Genomic DNA, 24,871 nt, shown 5'->3' with positions numbered 1-24,871 from the left:
AGTAGTCTCCAGGCCTCTTGCCTATATTTAAACCAGAGCAATTCCTTTTTTATTTCTTCTAACTGATAAGTTCTGCATGAGATTTGGTATATAGAGTTGAGGGTTGGGAGGCCTGTTGCTTAAAAAGAAATTGAAATTGACTGATGTAAATAGTTTTATACTTTGGTTTTTCACATTTTTGAAGTTAACTTTGGAAAAGGCTATGGATCTTTCTTGCAATACAAATTATTTCTGCAGTTCCTTTTAAAAAATAATTAATACTTATTGGGCACTTAGTTTGTATCAGACAGTATTCTAAGCCTTTTACCTGTATTTATTCATTTAATTCTCATACCACCCAGCGTGGTAAGCACATATCTCCATTTCATAGAAATGGGAACTGAGTCACAAAAAGATTGAATAATTTCCTTCAAAGTCACACAATAATGGCCAAGCCAGGATGCAAACTCAAGAAGTTTGACTAGAGACTCCACTCTTAAGTGGTACACTGAGATAGCTTATTTATCTCAGAGTTTTTAGCTAGGGAATTTCTTTTATTATTAAAGAAATATATCCTGTCACCCACTCTTAATTATTTCATTTTAAATTGTTTATAGCAGTAATCTTCAAACTCTGTCAGGGAACCTTCAGGTTTTATGGAAGACCTGCTCAGTTACTACTTTTTTCAGTCTTTTTTTGGCTGTCTCAAGACCTCTTCTCCCTTGCTGCTGCTTTTCTGTAACACATTAACCCATTACCTAATATGCCCAGATTCAGATTCTGTATCTGTCTTTTAACAGCTAGTAACTTTAAATCTCTGCTCACTTCATTGTGAAATATGGACATTCATAACTCTTACAATCAGGATTAGAAATAATGTATGTAAATTATATAACTCAGTGCTTTGCACACAGTAAGGCTCAAGTTGTAGCTATCATAATTATTATCAATATGATAATTCATATCATTATGAATAATATAATAATTGAAGTTCTATGGCCCCAGTCATATTCTGCTGTCCCATGAGAATTGTCTTTCCTCCACGGGAGGGCACAAGTTATATCTTACCAGAGCTTGCCTAAGAAAATACGGTTCTTGTTCCCTTTTACAGTATAATATGAAATGAGGGTGTTAACACTAATCCTCCCCATCTGAGCAGTCATCCGTGTGGTCAGCAAATATTTAAGTGTCTACCAAGTGCCAGGCAGTTTTACAGAAGCGTTACTAAAGAAAGTGATATTTAAGGAAAAACCTGAAGGTAAGGGAGCAGATCTGTGCAGCTCTTCAGGGGAAGGTTCCAGGATGAGGAAAAGAGTAGATGCAGAGTCCATAAGGCAACAGTGTGATATGTTTAGGATCAGCAAAGAGGCCTGTGTGGCTGAAACATAATCTGGACAGAGAGAGAATAGCAGGAGATAATGGTGTGGGGAAGGATAGATCTTGTAGCCCATTGTCATTTCTTCGGCTTTCGTGGATATAGCAGGCTTTTGGAGGGGTTCAGACAGTGTGGTGACATGATCTGACTGAACTTAGTATCAGTTTGGCTGCTGTGTAGAGAAGAGACTGAAAGTGAGTAATCGGCAGCGACAAAGAGAAAGTTTGGAGAATATTGCAGTAATTGAAGGTAAAGACAATGATGTTTTAGACAGGACAGTGGAATCAAGATTGTGAGGAGTCAGATTCAGGATATAGATTAAAATTAGAGCTTACAGGATTTGCTAATGCTTGGATTGGGGATGTCTGGAAAAGGGAGGAGTCAGATATGACTGGTGGTATATTGCAATGGACTGTTGTTTCCTGAAGGATGTTGGTAGTTTGTTTCCCTTTGTATTCCCCAGCCCCTTTCTCAGTGTCTGATACGTGGATAGGAGCCAAGTAAATATTTATTATTAAATCATAAGAGTTGGGTGAAATGAATGAAAAAGTCAAAAACAATGTTTAAAAATTTTTTTAACTTTTTACCTTTTTGTTTGTTAAATGTCCCTTATTAAAAAAACAAACAATATTTAAATGTAGAAAGCAATGGGCACCTCTGCATTCTATCCATGCATTCACTTAGTAATTAGTTTTTGTCATTTTAACTGCTTTCTTGTTTATTAACTTGCTTTCCTCTATATTAATGCTTTTCTTAGATACTAGCAGTAGTCAGCCGAAGCCTTTCAGACGAGTAAGACTTCAGACGACATTGAGACAAGGTGTCCGTGGTCGCCAGTTTAACAGACAGAGAGGTAAATTTCTAATATACTGATCACGTGATAGGATGTGCAGTAGTATTAAATGGAATGAGTTTTCTAATCCTTAAGCTTCCAGTGTGTATTTATTTGACTTTTTTTGTTTGTTCTTTAAAATACTCCAGGGGCTGATTAAATAATTACACGTTGAGCTTGTTATGTTTACTAATCTATAACCTGCTTGTAGACAGGTTTGTGTACCATAGGTGTATAATGAATATGTGCTTATATTTTATTCTTACTCATTTCTTCCTTGAATTCAGGGTAAGATCTGGAAAAGCTAAAATGTTATAGTGCTGTGTAATCACTTGTTACATCTCTGCCTTTTGTTGTTATACCTTTTATACAGAAGAAGAAGGATTTGTGATCTGTTTAGTCACAAAAGAAAAGTAAAAAATGTAAAGAAAAATGTAAAATTTTAATATCTTTGTTTTCTAGTTTAACTGTTAGAGATTGCATTCATGTTATAAAACATTAATCTAATTGTAATGATTTCCACTGAAGATGTAAAATACCTAACATGGTTTTGTGTCTATATGCTTAGACACTTGATCTTGAAAATTTTTATAATGAATTAGGGTAAGTGAATACTATAGTTTTAAGCTAACTTCTTAAAATACTCTAGTTTGAGCTAACTTTGAAGGATGCATTCAGTTTTTTTCTTTTTTTCTCTTACAGGTGTGAGCCATGCAATGGGAGGGAGAGGAGGAATAAATAGAGGAAATATTAATTAAATGTTCTGTAAACTATAATAACTGTGAATAAGATTACCAGATCTGTTTCAGTGTAATGACTGTCAAGCTTAAAAACACTTTTGTATTTAAGTTGGTGTGCTTATCTCAACATTCTTTATTAATAAAATGTATTTCAGTGTCAACATTGATCATTCGTTTCTTCATTTCAATTAGTTGGCTCTTCCTTCGCCCATCAGTCTAAGGACACTTGTACCAAGTATTGGATAAGGTCTGCCCAGAACGAGTAGTAATGGCTCTTGCTGTCCTACTTGGCACGTCGATGTTATAGTATTGATCTAAAAAGAGGAAGGATCACTTTTTCAATTAAAAAGAAAATAAAACACTTAAAAGTAGTTTCTATTTAGTGTTATGCTGAAAGAGAGTATTTATCATTTTAATATAAGAAATGTATTAATTTCAACTTTCTGACAAAAAGAAAACCAGCTGCCTAGGCAGACTGACCTTTCACCATCTTTGATTAAAATTGTATTTAATTCTGCTTTTTCAGTGTAGGAATTTGAGAAAACCAAGTTAGTTTAAAAAATGATAATTTGTTTGAATTTTATTCTTTAAAAAAATACATTCTGATGTCATTTATATAGGCAGAATAGCTTATATTTTCATGACTTTTTCAAAGAAAAATACCCCAGGTAATATAATTAATAAAATTAGTTTCTCAGGAACTTCCTTTTGATCTTCAGACTGTGTAATTATATAAATCAATATAACTTTATAGTAAGTAAGGCCTCTGTTAAATGCCACTGATAATAAAAGTAAAATAATGTTTTCATTAGCAGTTTTAACTCAAGTTTAGTGGATGTTTTATTATACTAGGCTTTAATCTCATGAAGGATAGGGCAGAAATGAATTGTAATCCATTCAGTTTAATTGAAAATAAACCAATAATCTAAGCTTTCTCTTCAGAATAATTAGAGTAAGTGATAGAATTTAACTTCTCACCTTTGGTCACCATTCAACACTTGGTTTTGCTTTGGTTTTATTCATGTTTCAGAGATAATAACTTACCTTTAGAAAAGGCATAGTAATCATAGCCATCGGGTTTTCTGACATTGGGCAGTGATATTGCTGAAGTAACCACGTTTGGAAGTCCTCTCCACAGTGTGCTCACTTTAACTTCGTTGTGGAGGAAGCCTGTAGATGACATTTTCAATGTGTTAGATTGAACGGCAGTGTACTGTATTGGAAAGAGCAGTTGTTGAGTCACACAGACATGGGTTTTAACCATAGTTTGGGAGTAGCTCTGTTACCTTGGGTGAGTTAACTTCAGTGCCTCAACTTTTGCTGTCTCTCATAGGATACAAATATCTACCTTTTAGGACTATTTTGAGGGTTATAGATTTGAGCTTAATGTTCTTAGTTAATGGTATTTATTATAATTAATAAGCCTGAATAAATTGTCTTTCTTATCCACAAAGAAAAATACGGTATTGATCTTTGGTCATTCACTGAGGCAAATTGATGTTTTACATTAATAAGTTTAAAGTATTAGGGTTATTTGGCCAGAATTTATATTTAATAATCAATGCTATATTACATCTACTTCATGTAGAAGAATTAACACAGTAAAAAATATTACCTTTGTCTTGATAAGGGACTCTGACAGGTGAGTAGTGAATCCTGATGGTGTGTATTTGAGAAGGTCCTATAGCACGTTCGAATCGACGTCTCCTAACCTGTGCTGTTTCTCCATACACAGAATAGTTGATAGCAGGCCTTCTTCCAGTACACTTTTGGGTGGGTTCCTGTTTGTAAGTGTACTGCTGAACGCTGCCACCTATGATGAATTAGAAAATCACATATATCATGAAAATTAATTTTAATGCCCAAAAGAAGTGGAAAGAGCTTTTTACAAAGTAGAGAAAACGATGTTTTTTATACAGTATAGTCCAGACATTAATAATGGTTATTAGTCATAAGGCCAACACACTGCATAGTTTAGCTTTGTTTGAAAATAAATAACATTCTTTATGTATATGTCCTAAAAACCCATGAAATTGTGATTTGAATGTCAAGAAAGCAAAACACTTCTTACTGCCCTTAATTTATTTTTTAATTGAAAATATTTGATTTTAGACATTAAAGCTATTTGTTGACAGTAATCCCAGTAATAAATGAAAATATTTAAGAAATTTTCCTGTCAGATCTCCCCTTAAAAAGTTTTTTTAATTTTGTTAATTATGTAACATACCTCTCTTGAAAAAATACACAGATTCAGGTCTGTTCTTGTATTGAGCTATTGAGAGAGCCGCCACTATTTTCCCATTTAGTCCTCCAAATCCTTTGGAGATTAGTTTGGGATATCCTGCGTCTTTTATGTCGTTGGTGAAACGCCAGTACTGAGAACCCTGATCATTAAAAAGAGGAAATGATGTGAACAGCTTTTTTAAAAGGTTATAAAGTGAGTGGGGGGAAGATTAGAAACTCATTATTAGATTTAGGTATTGGGAGAAAGTTTTACCTTAGTTAATAATTTGAATAATTTGACAAGGTTACCAAATTAACTTATCAAATTTTAATGGTAGTTTAAGTATGGAGACCTTCTGAAATGGAAGTTAAACTGATTTATGTTTTCATAATAAAAAGTAACTGTTTGCTGATTTCTCTCACAAAGATATTTTTCTTACCTTAAAGAAGAACGTTTTTCCCTCACAGTTGCATCTAGTAAAAACTGTATCAATGGGGGAGGGAATGCCCCAAACTTCAGTAATTCTCCGAGGTGGAGGTGGTGGACTGAATGGAGTCAACATCCAGAAATAATGACCTAAAATTGAAAGTGATCATCAGCCTACAAGCAGAATGAAGACTGAAACCTACCCCAGAAGAAATCAAAATCAAGTCTCTTAAAAATAGTTATCATAAACAGATGAAATGTGTTGACAAGCATTCTATGATGGTTAGAATTGTGAGTACTAAATGCTGACGACAGTATTTGAACATTTCTGAGAGTAGATGTTTCTCAAGTCTGAAATTTAGCCTGACAAAATTTTTAGTTTCCCAGTTTTCTAGAAAGGGCCTTCTAGCTTTGATTTACAGAAAGTCACTTAATCTCTCAATTTCTTTATCTGTTAGAATTAAGTAGTTATAATTGAATAACTTAGTTGTGTTTGTTACTTTCTTCCCAGGTGGCTTAGATGGTCAGCAATCTGTGCAATGTCAGAGACCCAGGTTTGATCCCTGGGTCAGGAAGTTCCCCTGCAGAAGGGAATGGCAACCCACTCCAGTATTCTTGCCTGGAAAATCCCATGGACAGAGGAGCCTGGTGGGCTACAGTCCATGGGGTTGCAAAGAGTCAGACACAACTGAGCAACTAACATACTTTCACTATGTCTAACTTTTTTAATCCAATACTTGAGTATTTACCCTCAAGTCCTTACAATTTATGTGAGGTAAGTTTATCAGTCAGGTTTCCCTCCAGGAAGCTCAATTCAGATTTGTACTCCCATGACTCGTTCTCATGAATTCCAAGAACAAAACGAGCAGAAAAAGAAATGTGTACAAAACTCACCTCGAAATGCAACTAATGTCCCATTACGCAAAGTAGTCAGTCCATCTACTGGCCTACCATTGCATAAATTAGTTTCATCTGAAACAAATTAACACAAATTAAGCCAACATAAAAATGAGAAGAGGGTTCCGCTCTTTTCAAATCTTCCCATTAGGTTCTCTTTCCTCTGTTCACCCTTTCCTAAGCTCTTGAAGAGTACATGTTTGAGGTACATGCATTTCAGAAAAAAGTGTTACTGTTACATGTTAAAAGAGTGATACTGTTCATAGTTTTACTTAAAGGTGATATTACTCAAAAAAGTATATAAACATACATTATGAATTGAAATGGGTCAGGGTACCTGATCTTCATGTAAACTTGACAGGTATTAGATGTTCAGTGTCAATGTCAAATTCTGTTTCTTAGTTCTGATTGCCCTGTGGAATTGGTTTGGCAAAAAATATTGCAGATTCTTGTAACCCTAGGTTATTATTTGATTTTCCAAATACCAAATAAACTTATTTGATTACCTCTCAGCTTACATGTAGAGAAGATGTAAAACTTCACAAGTTAAGTTCAGGGTTCTAAATATATATCAGTAGAATAACACCAAATCAGGGCATTCTGGTTCAGAAAGATTTAACATTGCCAATTTTAAACATGAAAGTAACTGATTGATATTACCTGAAAACATGGGGTTGAAGCCGAAGCCTTGACCGTGTCCTCTCACTATGATTTCAGTGCCTGGAATAACTATAGGAGTTAGCACAGGGGGCCTGAAAATCACGTGAGGTTTTTCTCCTTCAGCAGCATCTCCATCCTCATTCTTGGGGTTTACCTCAATTATTTCTGAGTTAGGGGTTGGGGTAGGGCTGGTGGTGGTTTGGAGCATGGCTTTTGGTAAAGAGGTAGGAGTCGGTTCAGGCATTACTGATGTCATCTTTGGGGGTGTTGGCGTAGTCTTTGGTTTTCTCACTCTAGGTGTTGGCTTTTTGGTCGAAGTGGGCTTTTTGGGTGCTTTGGTTGGTTTCTGCGGTTTAGGAGTTGTCACTTGAGAATTGGTAGCTGTGCCTTTTGGTACAGCTGTGGTTTTTTCAGGTTTGTTCGCGGTCTTTTTGGTCGTCGTCTTTGTGGCAGTCATTACTTTAGGTGCAAGAGTTGTTTTAGGAGTAATTTTGGATGACGTGGTCTGTTTGGTTGTGGTAGATGTTACACCTGTGGTTGTACTTGGTGTTTTGGATTCAGTAGTCTTTTCTGTTTTAGTTGCTGCCTCTGTTACAATCTTAGCTACAGCTGTTGTAATTTCAGGTGTAGAATGTATGTCTTTTTCTGTGGACTTGTCTTTAACTGTTGTAGTCATTTCAGGTTTGTTCACTTTAGGAGCCTTGATTGTGGGTACTGCAGGTTCCTTGGGACTCTTTTCAAGAGCCTTTGGTGTGGGTTCTATAGGAGGCTGAGGAGTTGATTCAGCAGGGCTCTTCGGAGTAGTGGCAGGCTGCACGGTGGTAGTTGAAGTAGAGGCCTTTGAGGTGGTTGGAGCAGGTATATCAGGAGAACTTGGAGCAGGTGTCTCAGGAGAATTTGGAGTGGGCTCCTTGGGTTTAGCAGGAGCTGGCTCCTTGGGGGTGGTGGGTGCAGGCTCCTTGGGGATGGTAGGAGCAGGCTCCTTGGAGGCAGTAGTGGGTGCAGGCTCCTTGGGGGTGATGGGAGCAGGCTCCTTGGGGCTGGTGGGAGCAGGCTCCTTGGGAGTGGTGGTGGGAGCAGGCTCCTTGGGGGTGATGGGAGCAGGCTCCTTGGGGGTGGGTGCAGGCTCCTTGGGGGTGGTAGTGGGAGCAGGCTCCTTGGGGCTGGTGGGTGCAGGCTCCTCGGGGATGGTGGGAGCAGGCTTCTTGGGGGTGGTGGGAGCAGGCTCCTTGGGGGTGGTGGTGGGAGCAGGCTCCTTGGGGGTGGTGGTGGGAGCAGGCTCCTTGGTGGTGGTGGTGGGAGCAGGCTCCTTGGGGGCAGTTGGTGCAGGCTTCTTGGGGGCAGTTGGTGCAGGCTCCTTGGGGGTGGTGGGAGCAGGCTCCTTGGGGGTAGTTGGTGCAGGCTCCTTGGGGGAAGTTGGTGCAGGCTCCTTGGGGATAGTTGGTGCAGGCTCCTTGGGGGTAGTGGGAGCAGGCTCATTGGGGGTAGTTGGTATAGGTTCCTTGGGGGTGGTGGGTACAGGCTTCTTGGTGGTGGTGGTGGGAGCAGGCTCCTTGGGGGTGGTGGGTGCAGTCTTCTTGGGGGTGGTGGGTGCAGGCTCCTTGGTGGTGGTGGTGGGAGCAGGCTCCTTGGTGGTGGTGGTGGGAGCAGGCTCCTTGGTGGTGGTGGTGGGAGCAGGCTCCTTGGGGGTGGTGGTGGGAGCAGGCTCCTTGGGGGTGGTGGGTGCAGTCTCCTTGGGGGTGGTGGGTGCAGGCTCCTTGGTGGTGGGAGCAGGCTCCTTGGGGGTGGTGGGTGCAGGCTCCTTGGTGGTGGTGGTGGGAGCAGGCTCCTTGGTGGTGGTGGTGGGAGCAGGCTCCTTGGTGGTGGTGGTGGGAGCAGGCTCCTTGGTGGTGGTGGTGGGAGCAGGCTCCTTGGGGGTGGTGGTGGGAGCAGGCTCCTTGGGGGTGGTGGGTGCAGGCTCCTTGGGGGTGGTGGGAGCAGGCTCCTTGGGGGTGGTGGTGGGAGCAGGCTCCTTGGGGGTGGTGGTGGGAGCAGGCTCCTTGGTGGTGGTGGTGGGAGCAGGCTCCTTGGGGGTGGTGGGTGCAGTCTCCTTGGGGGTGGTGGGTGCAGGCTCCTTGGTGGTGGGTGCAGTCTCCTTGGGGGTGGTGGGTGCAGGCTCCTTGGTGGTGGGAGTAGGCTTCTTGGGGGTGGTGGGTGCAGGGGATCTGGTTATAGTTTTAGCTTTGGGTGTGGATGTAGCAGGAGCTTCAGGTGTGGGTGCAAGACCTTTAGTAGGTGTATTCTCTGCAGTTCGTGTCTCTTTAGCTGAAGTTGTCTTCTCTTTTGCGCTAGTGGAAGTCTGTTTGCTTGTCGTAGAAGTCTCTTTAGTTTCAACTGTTGTCTCTCTGACTGTCGAAGGTATCTCTTTAGTTGTGTCAGAATTAGGTGGAAGACTGGGCTTAGGAAGTGTTGGTTTTACTGTTGTAATCTTGGGAGTCGTGGTAACTTTATTACGTTGAGTGGTGGGAATGTTAGGAGTTGAGGTGAGCTTGAAATCACCATTATCCAGTCCACTTCCACCTTCATCTATAACTGGTGGTTCTGGGGTAGGTTTATTTTTAGGAGTTCTTTTCTTCTTATCTTTTACTAGAGAAAAAAAAATTTTTTTTTATTTTTGTTACATAAAGATGCCATCCTTATCATTGACTGGCTGTGTATATCTAGGCAAATTGCTAATCTCTAACATGTCTATTGATTTACTGTAAAATGGTAAATACTATTTTACTGGACTATTTTAGGGAATGAATGAGATAAGGGATGAAAAATATAAAATTCAATACAATTAATACATGGAAGCAAGTGGCAACTTGGAAATTGTTAATATGATCAATAACACTAAGACAACTCTCATATCAATGTTCTTTGCCCTCACTTTCTTAGCTCTTATTCTTTATTGCTCATTGCTCCTTTACTGGAAACCTAGTTCCAGCATCTTTAGACCCACTGAACCAATTCCCTCAGAAACCTCTATAACTGCATCAAGAAATCTGTTCCAGTCACCCCCAAGCTTCCAGCTTAGCCCTGCTTCCATGCACATGGCTTTGAACTTCCTTCTTTTCTCTGTCCGTCTGAGGGAGATTAGGATACCATGGCAGCAAAAGGACCCTATTTAACAGGACTTCCCGTAGCAGCCACCCCACAGGTGAACCACAGAACCCAAGAGGCACACCACTTAGATGAGTTCTCTTTCTCAAACAATTCTGTTAATGCTCAGAGATTAAATATCTTGCTATTCAGCTAGAAAGAAGGCTTCAGGGGAAATAACCACCCAGGAAATAGAATTCTTCAAAACTCCAGTATCCAAAATCTGCCATTTCCTGGAGAATAAGAATATCTTTTAGAAATTTAGGAAATATTTTTAAAAAGCAGAACAAACGAAATTTCTCTTTCGGAGGTAATCGCCAATTCTGTAGTATGTCCTTTACTACAGAAAAATCAGATATGACATAATTAGAAAAATAATAAGATCCGTAAAATGTGAATAAGAATAATATTGCCTTTCAGGAATATATGAGAATTTAATGGATTAAAGTTTCAAACTACTTAAGGAAGAATATAAATGTTCGTTATAGGGAAGGAGAAATGAAACCGCAAGATAGAAGAGAGAGAAATGCTATCAGGGAGAGGGGAACTGAAATAGAAAACCATTAGCAATCATCTCTGATGCCATCCTATGGTTCTCCAGTTGCTGCTCTCGTCTTCTTTGGCTTTACAGAGTGATGTCTTAGCTGCTTGGCTCTAATTTCCTATAGGAAATTTTCATGAATATCTTTTAATATTTATGAAGTTACACCCCCCCAATATTGAAATGTCCTCAAATCATTCTCCCACACACATTACTTTTAGATAATTATTGTTCACATGGCATTGATATAGTCATTGATCTTTATCAATGCTCAAACCTTTGGGTTTCTTCTTTAATTCTCTATTATCAGCTGAATTTTTGGAAGACTTGATTTTCCGAATAGTTGAAGAGGAAGAGGAAGAGGAGGAGGAAGACTCTTGATTTTCAGAAACAGAATGTTCTATAAATCAAATAAAAAAGTTGATCACACCAACTGTGATTTAAAGCAAAAAAGAACTGCCAGTCCAAATACAACAAAAAATGCTGTTAATTGATCTACAAATGTCATATTCTGCTTTTGTTTTATCAGTAAAATGAGCAACTGCTCTTGTAAATGTCAGTTAAAAGCAAGGCACCTGATCTTGTCACAGATACTAGAGTGTAACTATTCAATATATAACTTTCACTCAGCTTTCTTATATCCCACCGAATCAAATCGTTATACAAAGAAAATCATGGGCTCTTTTTAAAAAATAAGTCTTGTTTCTTCTGATTATTTTAATCTAGTCCTGTACAGTTTGGTAAATAAGAAAAATAACTTTGGCTTGAACTTTGACTTAAACAAAAAGTGTGAGGAGCCTTTAATGACTCCGAAGATCACCTTATTCTATGAAGAGTTCATAGAAGTAATCCACCTACAGGTTGTTTCATCTTAGAAACAACCTTTTGTTACATCTGTCATCTTCCTACCTTCTGTTATTTCCTCTGATTCTATAACTTTCTTAGTCTTCTTCTTGTTTGGTGATTTGGGTGAACGTTTGGTTGTTGATTTGATGGTCTGAGATGCTCCTGGAGGTGGAGGTGCAGTCTTTGGAGGTGGTGGTGGTGTGGGGTTATGCACTGAGGCCAAGCAAGACAGGTCGGTTAATATCTTGTTCACATTCATCAGCAATTCTTAACTGTGAAAGGCACAGATGCCATCTGGCTTCAAGAGTAGATGCTGGTGAAAACCAGTGCAGGCAAGCTCTTAGCCCAGCACTAACTACTCCAAATTAATGAATTCTGAGAATGCATTACTATTAAATAAAAATTTAAAAAAAACGATTCTCAAATCACTGTAAATTATGAGTTGGAGCAAACGCTCAGGAGTCAGAAGACCTGAATTCCAGTTCTAGACCTGCAAAGCTCTGCTGTTGAACTTGGGCAAATGGGCAAGCCCTCTTGAATCACCCTGCCTGCAAACTGACATGTTTTCTCCTAGATAATTTCCAGAGGTGTTTGCCTGCCTAAAAAATGCTTAACTCTGTGCGCAGCATCCTTTATTCCAGCCTTCTGTGATACAAAAATAATCCCTGCATGTGGTTGACAGATATGCTCTCAAGAAGGAAAATATAAAAATTACATTTTCCTGTTGTCATATTCATTGAAATCAAATGATACCAATTTACCTTTTTTCTTTTTTTTAATTACAAAAGTTCTACATGAATATTTACCCCTGGAAGAATTTCACACTTTCATATTATGCTTTCCTCAAAATGCATTGCCCTTATCCAAGATAAAATATCTTAATGGTTTGGCATGTATCTTTAACCTTGTATTGCCCCTACTCTTTGCCCCTTCTTATGCCTAGAGGAAAAGACATGGAACATGTTTTGACCATTAGGAACCAGGAGAAAAGAAGAGGGACTTTTGAAAGATAAGAAAGCAGAGAACAGGGAGAGAGGAGGCCCCATGGGTGGGGGAGAGTGGTGATAAATCCTGCTACTCTTACCGAACTTCTCCTCCAAACTGTTTTTGTAATTTCCATGAACTGACCACCACAATGTTCCCGCTTTCTTCTCCCCTCCCAAAAATGTCAGGTACTACAACTTGAGAAAATTTTTTTCACATTCTAATGATCTTGAGCAAACTATTTAACCTCTTGGACTGTTTTCTCATCCACATTCAGAGGTGCTTGACTGCTTCAATTCTTGAACTGTTAGGACTTTGAGACATATAGATGCCTATAAGCAGTATCTTTAGCAATCTTAAAACGACTAAATGGTGAGTTGCAAGATAGTTTGGGTATTTTTTTTTGTTTTTTTTTTTTTTTTAAAGAAAATGCTGAAGCTCTAATGGATGCCTCTATTTTCACTTGGACCCTGACCATCTCTGTGAATTCTGTGAATGAAGCACTACCTTCATCAATTTTTTTTCATTGAGTTTTACATACACATCAAGTAATCTGACCCACCACTTGGTAGCGTAAACTATTGCCTTTATTAATATGGTTCTCTCAATGATTGATCATTCTCTAATCATCTTCCCTCCCGATCCATCCTCTGCCCAAAATAAATTCTTAGTTTTTTGTCTCACAGCCAAAACAATTATCAGAGTGATGAGTGAATAAGAAGGTCATCTCATAGGTCCATCTGAAAGCTGCAGGAACTCTGCACTTGGAGATTTTAATTACAAGGGTGTTGTCTCCGTTATTTTTGGAATGCTTTCCAATGAAAACAGTGAAGAGTTAAGAAATATTCCTCCACTATGCTGATTAATAGTTTTCCACCCTATTTCTTCACTGTTTGAAAGAAGCAAAAGATGCACCCTTGTTTAAATAAAATGATAAGATTATGCAAGCAGTACTTATTTTCACTTTTACTCTACAGATATTTTAACAGAGTAGGATTTAAGAGAAAACACTTGGTTAAAAAAAAGGAATCAATTATTTAAATACGTTTTTATAAATATTTTTTCTTTTGGTAAATTTAGAGGGTTTTATTAAGCTCTCAGAGTACTCCTTCAGGACCTATAATCAGAGAAGAGGATTTAAAATGGAACTACCTTTTTTTATTGACCCCTTCATATACAGACATTTAGATAGAGACTTGAGACTGAAGAGAGGGGAGAGGAACACAGTAGACACTTAACTTCTTGGTCTGCTGATCAATTTAGTGCTTTAAACTGACTCCTAAATTTACTAGTTCAGAGAAGTAAACTCTGTCCTCAGATATACACTCAAGAACGCTGAGAGCAAAAGCACAGATAGTTCAAAGGACAGTTGACTTTTTGAGGTCAGCACAATGGGGTTAGACAGGAAATCATCAAATGAGCTGGATACTGTTGATTTAACCTGCAGTTGAACCACACCTAGAAGAGAAAAGCATGGATACTAGGCCCCTATCTCTGTTTCTCTTGTGCTCCTGGAACCTGGCTGAGCCAAGGAGTGATAGGAAGAAGTGTTCTTTCTTTAATTCATCGCGGTGAAACAAAGAGCTTACATGTTAGTAAAACCAAGACCTGAGATGGACCATGTGTTAGACATTATCTGTGGCGCTAGGGTAGGTGCACAGATCTGGCTGTACTGAGAAGCACTGACGGTAATGGGATGCTTACCTGCTTCACAAAAAGTGCCATAATCGGAACAGCACTTGCCATACTTCTTACAGTCTGAGTCGCAGTCACACTCCCTCCCTCTTGCAAACGATTCGAAGCAGCGGCCTTTACAGGAAAGCTCTACCCAGAGCAAAGCAAAACATTATGGGTTATTGGTTGTGCAGTCCATCATGCCTATGTATTGATTAAGCATTTTCCACCTTATAGCTGACTAGAGCTTCAAAAGTGCATAGCTAAGTCTTCTTTGGCATTTGGGAAATGGTTGGTTTCCCAAATGAAGACAGTTGAAGTCAAGAAAGAAATCTGGAGACTTAGGGAAACTTCTCTTGCCCTTCATGGCTCCAAGAGACATCCCAATGCTGTCTGAGTCATTTCATGTATGGACAATGGAAAACTGAGAAATGTCTAAAGAGGTAAGCATCCTTCGTATGAATTCCCCCATCCTCTCCTCACACCATTACTTTCCAAATGGATTTTTTAAATTGCTCATACATATTTTATAACAATATATCCTAAAGAGTTGACTTAAATAGGTAACTAGTTAGGCTCAAAAATTATTCAGAATGCACAGACCTTTATTATGACAAACTGGCATGGTATAGAGCTGAAAGATGTCAGCCCAATCCTTTGGTTTGGACTATATAAGAGAAGTCTGCTTGTTTTCCCCAAAAGCCTTGGTTAAAGCCACAGTGATTTACACAGACATATTTGAAATAATTACCTTACACAACAAATAAATTGTACAACAATATATTTACCAACTTCACATGCAAATTCTAAAGCAGACATAACTTTGAGCCACCTTAATAATTTTCATAAATATGAAGTTTTTGCACATTAACAACAAAATGGTCAAAAATATCTTTAAGTGAAGTATCATAATTTAAATTACACCCTTTGGTCTTAACTGAAATTCATCATTAAATACTCATTATTAAACCCTGTAAAGTGCCTTTTTTCAGGTAACCTAGAAATATATTAATATCAAAAAGTCAAACAGTAAGCAAAATTATTTTATTTCCATGAATCTCTTTGATGAAGCTATTGAAGGGCTCCATCACTAAGTAATTACCTCTCTGGTTAATAGCAAAGAATTACTACTGTTTACTTAATGACTCCTGAGTCACAATATTAAGTCTCTATTTAAAACAAGACATGATACTTGGCACTAGTTAATAGCCTTGTGCAAGTGACAGGTTTCCAGGTTCCCCTTAGCCTCCCCCTATGGTCGCAGCTTTGACGTCATCTTCAGGCACAGCAGCACACTGCACAGCACACACATTTACGCAAGGGATGGGAGAAAGGCACTTCAGCACAAAGACGCGGAACAGTCTGACAACAGCACTGCACGGGGTGCAAGGGGACTCACAGGACATGAGCTTGACAGAGACACCAGCTCTCAGGACTTACCCACAGTGCATTCTTTCTTGAAGTCAGGGCAGCACTCCATGTAGTGTTGACAGTTATAATCACAGTTGCAGGTGGCATCTCTAGAATACCCTTCCCCACATCTCCCTGCACAGCTTGATAAATCTAAAATCATACAATACTAGCGTAAACATGGCCAAATGACTTTATATAAAGAAGAGGTCCAAGGAGAAGGACTAAGCCTCTTGGTGATGGAGAGTTTTATCCATTGGAAAAGGTTGGGAATGATGGTTTGTGATGGGTCCCAGTGACCTTTGCTTCGTCCTAGGTGACCTTGACCATGCCTTTTAGTCATTACTAGACTGAAAACATAAATACACCTTTGAAAACCAGGCTGAGTAATGGCGTTGCACAAAGAGGGTGCTCTTCCTGGGGGAGGGCAGCTACAATTCTACTAATGCTGCCATTTACCGAGCATCTCTGTGCTGGTCACTGAGTCACACGTTATCTCTAGTGCTCCTGAAACGCTGCCAGGAGAATTTCAGTAGTCTCCTTTTTAGAAACAAGAAAGCTGAAACTCAGAAATTTTAGGAACTTGTTTAAGGGCACCCAGTTAGTTAATAGTTCCAGCACATATGTATTACAGTCAGTGAACACATATCAGTCATTCATATCGACCTCTTTCCCCCTTAGAAATATCCTGATTTGTATACTAAATTGTATGGTCATCCTAAGGAAACAGCCCATCTAGAATTCGAACCCTGATATATCTGAATCCAAAACTCGAACTTTCCCCACCCGATCACATCGCCTCTCATTCCTGATGATGCATTTACAGCAAGCTATGCTGTAAATTTTCCTCTACTCCTGCTCCTTTCGCTGGTGGAGATAACTGGGGTCTATAAATGTGGGGAGAAGTCAGAGGCCTTCAACCACTGCTAAAGAGAGTACAAAATAGGTAATTCTTGAAAAGCATCTGAGCATGAATATAAAAGTCATGAACAGAATTATTTTAGATAAAATAAAAGCATAATTATCCTTACATATATTTTTTAAATCATTTGGAAACACCATGAAAACCTCCCTGAGAAATAACCACAGAAATGTAACAACTGAATCCATCCATGGAATAGAGACTGGCAGGTGCAATGTTCTGAATCCACAGAGGGATGTTGAAGCACTGAAAAAATCTCGAAATAATGAATCCAGGAAAATTAAAGTCTTACTATGCAAGTAAAACAGTGAACATTAGGACAACTTTCAGAACTTTTTACATACATATGTGTACAGTGCATACAAAAATGCTTATCATATATAGTGTATGTATATAAATACATATATTATATATACAGAAAAAAGAACGGGAAGAGATTGAGAAGGCAAGAAAAGCAGACAAGACAACATCAAAAGGTTATTCTTTTACAACCAGCAGATTTCTGAAATAGGAAGTCAATTATTTTTATAGGAAAAACTCATTTCCATAGATTTAATGAATGTCCTAGTTTTATTGATTTGAACAACTAGTTTTAAAATCATTTAATTAAAGGAGTAAAATTTTTTGTGACCCGCCAATAGTATTATGAAGGAGAAGTGACTTAGGAAATGCACCTGTGTTATGAACCTTGTAATATTATTCTGAGAGAGCAGAAGAACTTGGAGACACCAGAGTACTCATCATTCCTGGTTAAATATTTATATTTGCTCTCATGAGTTTTTCCACCTTACCTAAGTGATTCTGAAACTATGTCCATGCAGGCAGGTATCTCACATGCTCAGTTGATTTAATCATTTTACTGAAAGTGTCTACCTTATAAAAGTAATTTTGTCATAACAGTTATGTACCTTGATTTTTCTTCTCTCATATTTTGCTTATCAAAGGAAAAAAAGGGAAGCAAAAATCCAAAGCTTGGTGTTATTGTTAAGTAATCTATTTTATGATGCTAGAGAATTCTGTTAAGGTGATTACACTGCAAGTACCTTAACATTTTCTAAAAATGAATAATAAGAACTGTTTTTACAGGACAGTTTCTGGAGGGCTGTGAATGGTTCAGTGTTGTGAAATGACATTCACACCTGTATAAATTCCTATCTGAATAAATAGTCCTTGAAAGAAGAAGGCACACTTTCAAGATTACTAAAATGCCCTTTGAAACGTAAATATTCACTGTAGTATATTTATATCAAGATGATGCCAACATAAGCTATCAATAATTTATTTGATATAAAAGATTAGTTGAATTTGTAAACATGTAGGAAAAATCATATGCTGTTTAAATATTATTCATTTCAGTTAGTTTGATGAGATATCATTCCAACATAGTTTTATTGTGTGTCTGTGTTTTTTAAACCTTTGGGAGAACCATAGAAACAATAAGTACAAAAACTACTCTATTGAAAAGCGCAAAACTCTACAAAGATTTCATAATATAAAATGCTTATAAATATGCTACACATTCTTTACTTACTTTTAAGGTTTTACTATACATTAGAGTCAGACAAATATCATTTTTAGAAAGTTATTTCTTTTGTTGTCATAAAAGTCAGAACTGAGCAATTAGCAGTCTCTGTCAAATAAAAGTATTTTTGACAGTTTAGGTACCTTGAGAAGAAGCTTGCTGAATCAAGAAAACAGAAAGCAGCAGCAAGTAAATGGGAAGTATTTTCCACTCCATGGCTGTTTTCAGGTACTGAGCCCTCGCTGGAAAGAAAATGAAAGTATTAGAGAACTCCTCTTGGATCTCACCACTAATTTATGCTTGTATTACAGCATCTCAATAATTTGAAAATTCAATTTAATGATAAAAAACTTTCCCATTCTTAAAGCAAGACATTTAAAAGTAACCAGCCTTAATTCATTGTAAATACTTGACCATTAGATTTAATCTTATACAGAAAAAAATATCATCAAATCACCATCTCAATCATGTTACTGACCATTTTAATACTTTAGAATCTCCCAAATAGAAAAAAAGACATCTTAAAACTCTATTCAAATTATAGCATGTACTTAAAGTACAAGATTTAAATCCTATATTGAAGGGAAAAAATAAGTAACCAGCTTAAGTAAAATTTAATTTAACAGAGTTATCATTCCAACATTCTCTTAACTCTCAATATAAATTCATAAGCTTCCAGCAGGTGTATTGCATAAATGTGATTCTTTTCTAAACTCTCCAACTACTATCTCTGTAAATCTTTTCAAGCACCTTTAATAAAGTATATCCTTATTGAGCTGAAAACATATAATTCCATGAAGCAAGTTAACTGTCACACTTACCCGTAAAAGAAGAGATGAATTTCTCCAATGTTCCGTAAGTCTTATATATCAGAGCAAATGTTAGGATGAACCAATTAGTCCAAAGGTTAGACAAAATCAACAGTGACAACCTATGAAATCAAACTTTCCTCATTTATTGGAACAGGTCCCACCCGACCAGACTTAAGTAACATCTGGAAAACACTTCCGTTAATAAAAATGACTACTACAAATAAATTTAGATTTATTGGCCCAAACACACTTCTAATTTCGAAGTGAAGTGAACAAATTGTTCTGAGATGGTAAATTGCTTGGCAGGCTGTGACTAGTGCAACAACTTTAAAATAGTCAAGTGCTGGTATCATTTCTTTTTTTTCCTTTTTCCAGTTAACCCAGCAAAGAGTGTTTTTGAAACTTTATCTAGTTTCCGCTTGTGGCATAAGTTTTCTGAACTTATACATTCAAATGTTTAATTCTTTTCTTGAGTATTTTCATTTTCACTGAGCACAGAATATATGCTTTCAGTTACCTATTAGGTGGATGATTTTCACTGTGGATTTTATATCTTCCTTTACTATGTAAAAACCTGCTTAAAAACTATACTGATGTCTCCCTTAACACCTTTATTTAAGCCCAGTAATATTTGGAAAAGGTCTTTGTACTTATTCATGTAGCTTCCTTGTCACAGAGAAAATGTGAACCATCAGCTTCCCGGAGTTGGGTCAGCTAGCTCAAGGTTTTACCCGGTTTGATAGGAAATGTTCCTGTTCAAGGGCTTCCCAGGTGGCACTAGTGGTAAAAGAATACACCTTCCAATGCAGGAGACTTAAGAAATATGGGTTCGATCCCTGGGTTGGAAAGATCCCCTGGAGAAGGGAATGGCAACGCACACCAGTATTCTTGCCTGAAGAATCCCATGGACAGAGGAGCCTGGCGGCCTGCAGTCCATGGGGTCACAAAGAGTCGGACCCCACTGAAATGACTGAGCATGCACGCATGTTCCTGTTCAAGTCCTCTCTACCTACATAGGGCCTAGTTTATGTCCTAGCGCCTCCCTGAAATCTTGTCAGATCAATCTAAAGCACAACTGCAATGATTATTGAATTAACTGTTCATCTGTCTTATTCCCACCTCCCAGGCCCCTCAAACAATCTGAATTTCCCCAGGACAACTAACTTCTATGTCTTCATATGTAGTCCAGTGCTTCACCAAGATGTGTTCAATACACGCTTATTGAACCAAAGCATTGTGAGCTGGAGTCTGCTGTATACTATGTGTTTGGTAGTGCTACACTTAATTATCATTTTAAAATGCCTTTAAACTTATATATAATCATCCATGTTTTACAAATAAGATGAAAATCTACCGATGAAGAATCTGTGGCCCTACGAAGGATACATAAACGAGTAGGAGCCAGAGCCAAAATTTGAACTTATTTATTTTGCGGTCTACTGTATTCCTACTCTATCTGGCTCCCTTCTGATCAAAGTCAGCCCTTCAGTACTCAGTCAGGGTACTAAATGTTACTCCTCCATGTGTACGTGTGGGTTTATGAGATTGTGACCTTTGTAAAGACCAGAGATTGTAATATAAGCATCTCTTTTGTTTCCACAATTCTTATTCTGGGCTATATGTATGAGGACAATTTAGAGACTATCTGATCTAAACAATCTCCTTTCTCTGAGAACTACCTCCCTGACTTTAGGGATATTTCCCTTTTAGCCAGTTTCATATACATGATCTTACCACATCAGCCTCAGCCGGCAAGATGGGGAATAGAAACCTGAAATAAACTGGGTTAATATGTTTCCCTGTCCTGGAAATCTGGAATTGCAATCCAGAGACGACAAGTTTGTCTATGTAGACATGTAACGTGCGAACAACTGTCTAAGGAAGTAGAGAAAGTCCTTCAGAATAAAGACATGCAAGTGAAGGAAGCAGTCACGCAGAGAGTGTTCTGAGAGCTTTCTGGGTCTTGGTTACTCCTTGTTCCTGAGACCCAGGTGCTTTCTTGCCCTGGGTCTTTATGGCAGATTCTCCCTTAGGGGACGAAAGTGGCTAAAGATTATGATTTATCTTACTTAAAATCACTAATCAGTACATGGCAGATGTACAGACAATCCTGTTGGATGGAACTGAACTAAATTAATTCTTAGCTTTCCTGAGGTCAAGAAGGGGAAGCTAGAAGCTTTATAACTTTTTCAAGTCAGATGTTTACATCATTTTCTTGTTAGTTGTTTGAAAAGCTGGGGATACCAAGAATATAAAAAATGCACACAGACATATATTCTTAAACAGATTGCATTCTGATTATTGCCTTCTAGAGTTATCTGTACGAATGTTTTCCTTCTTTGGATAAAGATGGAAAATCGTTAGAATGATGGCAAGATGTATTCTTTATTTTGCTGCATCGCATGACACGTGGGATCTTCGTGCCCCAACTAGGGATCAAACCCATATGTCTTGCAGTGGAAGCATCAGTCTTAACCAACCACTGGACTGCCAGGGAAGTTCACAAATGGTGTTCTTAAAGTGACTGAAAAATCTTCTCTAGTAATTCTGGCTAAATTCACCTCCTAGGCTTGGGAAACTAACAACACACACACATAATTGTGACCAATAACAGCTTTAAACATATCCACTGAGACAGCAAACATGTTGTCTCTGCATATTACAGTAGGGAAAAAGTGAGAAACTTTATTAAATATCACATTCATGGAGTTTAACCTGATTTGCATAATTCTATTGGGTAATGAAGCTATCTGGGTAAGTAAAGTTTGCCTCAAAAGCATGGCAGCATTTTCATTTTATCTACTAAATATACGAACTGTACTAAACACTACATTCTGTGAGTATTGGATCATTCAGACTTCCTTGCTGACCAAACAGAAATTTTTCTATTAGATTATAGGTTCCCCCTCTGAGATTTCTTTTCTCATTTAAATGTTTTTTCTTAATGTTCACTTATATCTCACTTAATTGGGATAAAAGGGCTGGTTTTTGGTGTGAGGGACATGGGGAGGAGGGTGAAGAAAGGGGGAGAGGATGTTAAAAATATTGGATCCTGCCCTCATTTTCTAGGGATTTTTTCACTGAATTCACCCTCATGAACACCAGTGTCTGTGCTTGGCAGCAACACAGTGATGCCTTCAGAGAACATTCAGGTGTGTTTAGGGATGTTTTCTCTGCATTAGGTTATCCCAGACTGATGTGCCCTTCCACTTGGTGTGCCCTGTTTCTCCATCCCTCCTGTTCGCTGCCGCTTTGCCCTGCAAGCCAGTGCGTCTGCCTCGAGCGGCTGCTCTCCACCCTTCCACACCTTGGATGTGTTTCTGTTTCTTCCAGCAGCAGCCTAGGAAAAATTGAAGGCTGGGAGGGGAAAACCACAGATGCAGTTTTGCTCTCTATTGCCCCAGTGTTGCTCACAATGCCAAATTAATGTACTCTGGAACAGGGGTCCCCAACCGGTCTGTTAGGAACCTGGCCACACAGCTGGAGATGAGTGGTGGGCAAAAGTAAAACCATCCCTGCCTCCCACCCTCTGTAGAAAAATTGTCTTCTATGAAACTGGTCTGTAGCCAAGAAGGTTGGGGACCTCTCCTACGGAATAGAGCAGAGGATTTGGGGACCACCTAGGTGGCTCAGCGGTGAAGAATTCGCCTGCCAATGCAGGAGATGCAGGAGACTTGAGTCAGTCCCTGGGTCAGGAAGATCCAGTGGAGGAGGGCATGGCAACCCACTCCAGTATTCTTGCCTGCAGAATCCCATGGACAGGGGAGCCTGGCAGGCTGCAGTCCATGGGGTCATAGGGAGTCAGACATGGCTGAGACAGTATGGCATGACACACGGTCTGTCTGCTCTGTTCATGGCGCTTTCACAGAGTTGTGGCTTTTTTTTTTCAATGTGGATTAAAAGTCTGACCATTACCTAAGAATTATTGCATTTGTTTGTGGAGGTCGTGGGCCTTTTCTACCCTCTTCCGGCTGCCCAGCTAGAGATTCTGCTGCCCAGCTCCCCCCTCAGTCGTGCGTGACAAGGTGACTGCATTTTCTCCAGTGAAATGTGAGTGGATGGAGTATGTACACCTTCCACTCTGCCTCCCGGACAGGAAATCACTTGACCTGGACGCCCTCTTTCCCAGCTTCTCATAGAAAGCTATATGGTGCATGCGCATGGCTTAATTGTGCCTTCCGGTGATCTGGTAATTATTGTAATTAAACCCATTTTACCTTTGAGTTAGTTAAGACACAGAAAGATTAAGTAATGTGCTTAAGACTAGAAAGCAGTAAATGGTAAAGTTAATATGTTAACCCACGCCTATTGGGCTACAAAGCCATGATTTTAACCAATTCTATGACCCAATGCTGTCATATCCAAGGTTAATAACTATTTACTTTGTGCTCCTACATAACTTTATTTGTATTCTATAAGGGCATTTCTTACTTATCGATATCCATTTTTCCCACTAAGTCATAAGCTTCTGAAGGATCCAGAGCAATTACATTAGGCTCATTCTGTAGTGTATATTGCTTCTGTGCCTGACTGATACTCTATATGTTTGCTGAATTTAACTCAAGTTTGCTGTCTGTCTTCTAAGGGCTTCTTTGACTACTACAATTACCAGTACAGCACTGAGATCTCTCCAGTCTACGTCACTTGGATTCCAGATGTCAAGGAAGCATATTATGTATGACAGCTCAGACGAAATCATTACAAATGTATTTCCCAGAAGCCAACAACGTGAGTAATTTCCACGGAACTGTTTAAGTGAGTGAGAGTGAATTGGGAGGTTTTAATAACTCAGTGTGACAAATACTTGAGACTGGGAAATTCAGAGAGTGGGAGCGAAGTTTGGCTGTGGTTGAAGGACCACACATAGGTGGGACAAGAGGAAAGTCTTCCAAGAGACACCATCTAGGACATTTCATTACGTCATTCCAGAGCAGAAATGAAGCCAGGCTCTTCAAAGACACTGAGCATAATGCAGTTTTGGCTGATTGTACAACATTGCATAATAGTCTTTGTAAAATCCTTTTGTCTGCCCATGGTAGCTAGTTTCTGTCAAAAGAATTAAGAAGAAAAACATTTATAATGAATTGCTCCAGTGAAATTTTTATTCAGCTTGATACAGAAAACAGTCAGAAGCTTAAAATAAAACTCAGTGCTTTTTCCCCTCTTGACCCTTTAAGCTCTTGCCTTATAAAACCAGACAGCAGAGGGTCTTTACATCTCAGGGTGCTCCATTGATCTTGGTTGAATGAATTCAGGAATCAGTGTTACAGCTAGTATTAGCCCCTCTCCTTCCTCTCCCTTAGACAGGGAAGGACAGTCTTGGTATTTACAAGCCCCTTGTTTCTTTGTATGTGACAATTAAACCACAAGAGGGAAGGGACTGGAGAGAGAGATGAAAAGAATGGTTATTTATTTATCCTCTATTTGAACTCTGCTCTTTCCGCAAAGGAAACATGGCAGGGGCTTGATGTAGGCCAGATCTTTTTGTCCCCTCAAGTCCTCCTTGAAGTATAGTATCATGAGGATCTGTACCCTTTATGGAGGTAATTCAAGGTCCCAGCAATGTCCCCCAGAGTCTGGTCAGGCTTCAGCTAACACTCCCACCAACTCCCATCCATGTTTAGTGAATAGCAAGTAGGTGAAAGTGTGAAAGTGTTAGTTGCTCAGTCACATCTGACTCTTTGCAACCCCATGGACTGTAGCCCACCGGGCTCTCTGTCCACGGAATTCTCCAGGAAAGAATACTGGAGTAGGTTGCCTTTCCCTTCTCTTGGAGATCTTCCTGACCCAGGGATTGAAGATCTGGGTGTCCCACGTTGCAGGCAGATTCATTACCGTCTGAGCCACCAGGGAAACCTAAAAGGTGCCAGGCACTTATTCTTATTAAAGCAAAACAAACCTAAA

At 39.0% G+C, this 24,871-nt stretch overlaps 2 protein-coding genes across 4 annotated transcripts in view; one reads left to right on the top strand and one right to left on the bottom strand.

Annotated features, from left to right (window-relative positions):
* Window positions 1-3,085, top strand: part of TPR (translocated promoter region, nuclear basket protein) — a 63,458-nt gene extending 60,373 nt beyond the window's left edge. Inside the window, exons 51-52 of the mRNA XM_052654263.1 lie at window positions 2,112-2,207; window positions 2,889-3,085. Of these exons, the coding sequence (XP_052510223.1) occupies window positions 2,112-2,207; window positions 2,889-2,944 (152 nt within the window). The 3' untranslated portion in view covers window positions 2,945-3,085. The remainder of the gene's footprint in view (window positions 1-2,111; window positions 2,208-2,888) is intronic.
* On the bottom strand, window positions 3,039-18,984 carry PRG4 (proteoglycan 4). Of its 3 annotated transcripts, XM_052654264.1 has the most exons (13): window positions 18,977-18,984; window positions 18,299-18,397; window positions 15,742-15,864; window positions 14,332-14,451; window positions 11,707-11,856; window positions 11,075-11,197; window positions 7,134-9,758; window positions 6,471-6,548; window positions 5,590-5,726; window positions 5,154-5,310; window positions 4,542-4,739; window positions 3,971-4,096; window positions 3,039-3,240 (listed from the first exon to the last, which is right to left on the bottom strand). In XM_052654264.1, exons 2-13 carry the CDS (start codon window positions 18,369-18,371, stop codon window positions 3,143-3,145), a joined length of 4,008 nt encoding a protein of 1,335 aa, XP_052510224.1. In that variant the 5' UTR covers window positions 18,372-18,397; window positions 18,977-18,984; the 3' UTR covers window positions 3,039-3,142. The 3 variants fall into 3 exon arrangements, with proteins under 3 accessions (XP_052510224.1, XP_052510225.1, XP_052510226.1); XM_052654265.1 differs by lacking the exons at window positions 11,075-11,197; window positions 11,707-11,856; XM_052654266.1 differs by lacking the exons at window positions 11,075-11,197; window positions 11,707-11,856; window positions 15,742-15,864; window positions 18,977-18,984 and having other exon boundaries at window positions 18,299-18,392.
* Window positions 18,985-24,871: the final 5,887 nt, after the last annotated feature.

The sequence above is a fragment of the Budorcas taxicolor genome, chromosome 16 (assembly GCF_023091745.1).
Source record: "Budorcas taxicolor isolate Tak-1 chromosome 16, Takin1.1, whole genome shotgun sequence".
Classification (NCBI taxonomy): Eukaryota; Metazoa; Chordata; class Mammalia; order Artiodactyla; family Bovidae; genus Budorcas; species Budorcas taxicolor.
The sequence above is the reverse complement of the archived record's forward strand: the minus strand, read 5'-3'. Positions and strand labels throughout refer to the sequence as shown.

Coding starts and splice junctions, on each gene's coding strand:
- PRG4 (XM_052654264.1), bottom strand. CDS start 18,371: ATGGAGTGGAAAATACTTCCCATTTACTTGCTGCTGCTTTCTGTTTTC. Junction 6,549..7,133: donor CTTCAACCCCATGTTTTCAG/GTAATATCAATC, acceptor AATTTGTTTCAG/ATGAAACTAATTTATGCAAT. Junction 5,727..6,470: donor GACATTAGTTGCATTTCGAG/GTGAGTTTTGTA, acceptor TTTCAATTTTAG/GTCATTATTTCTGGATGTTG.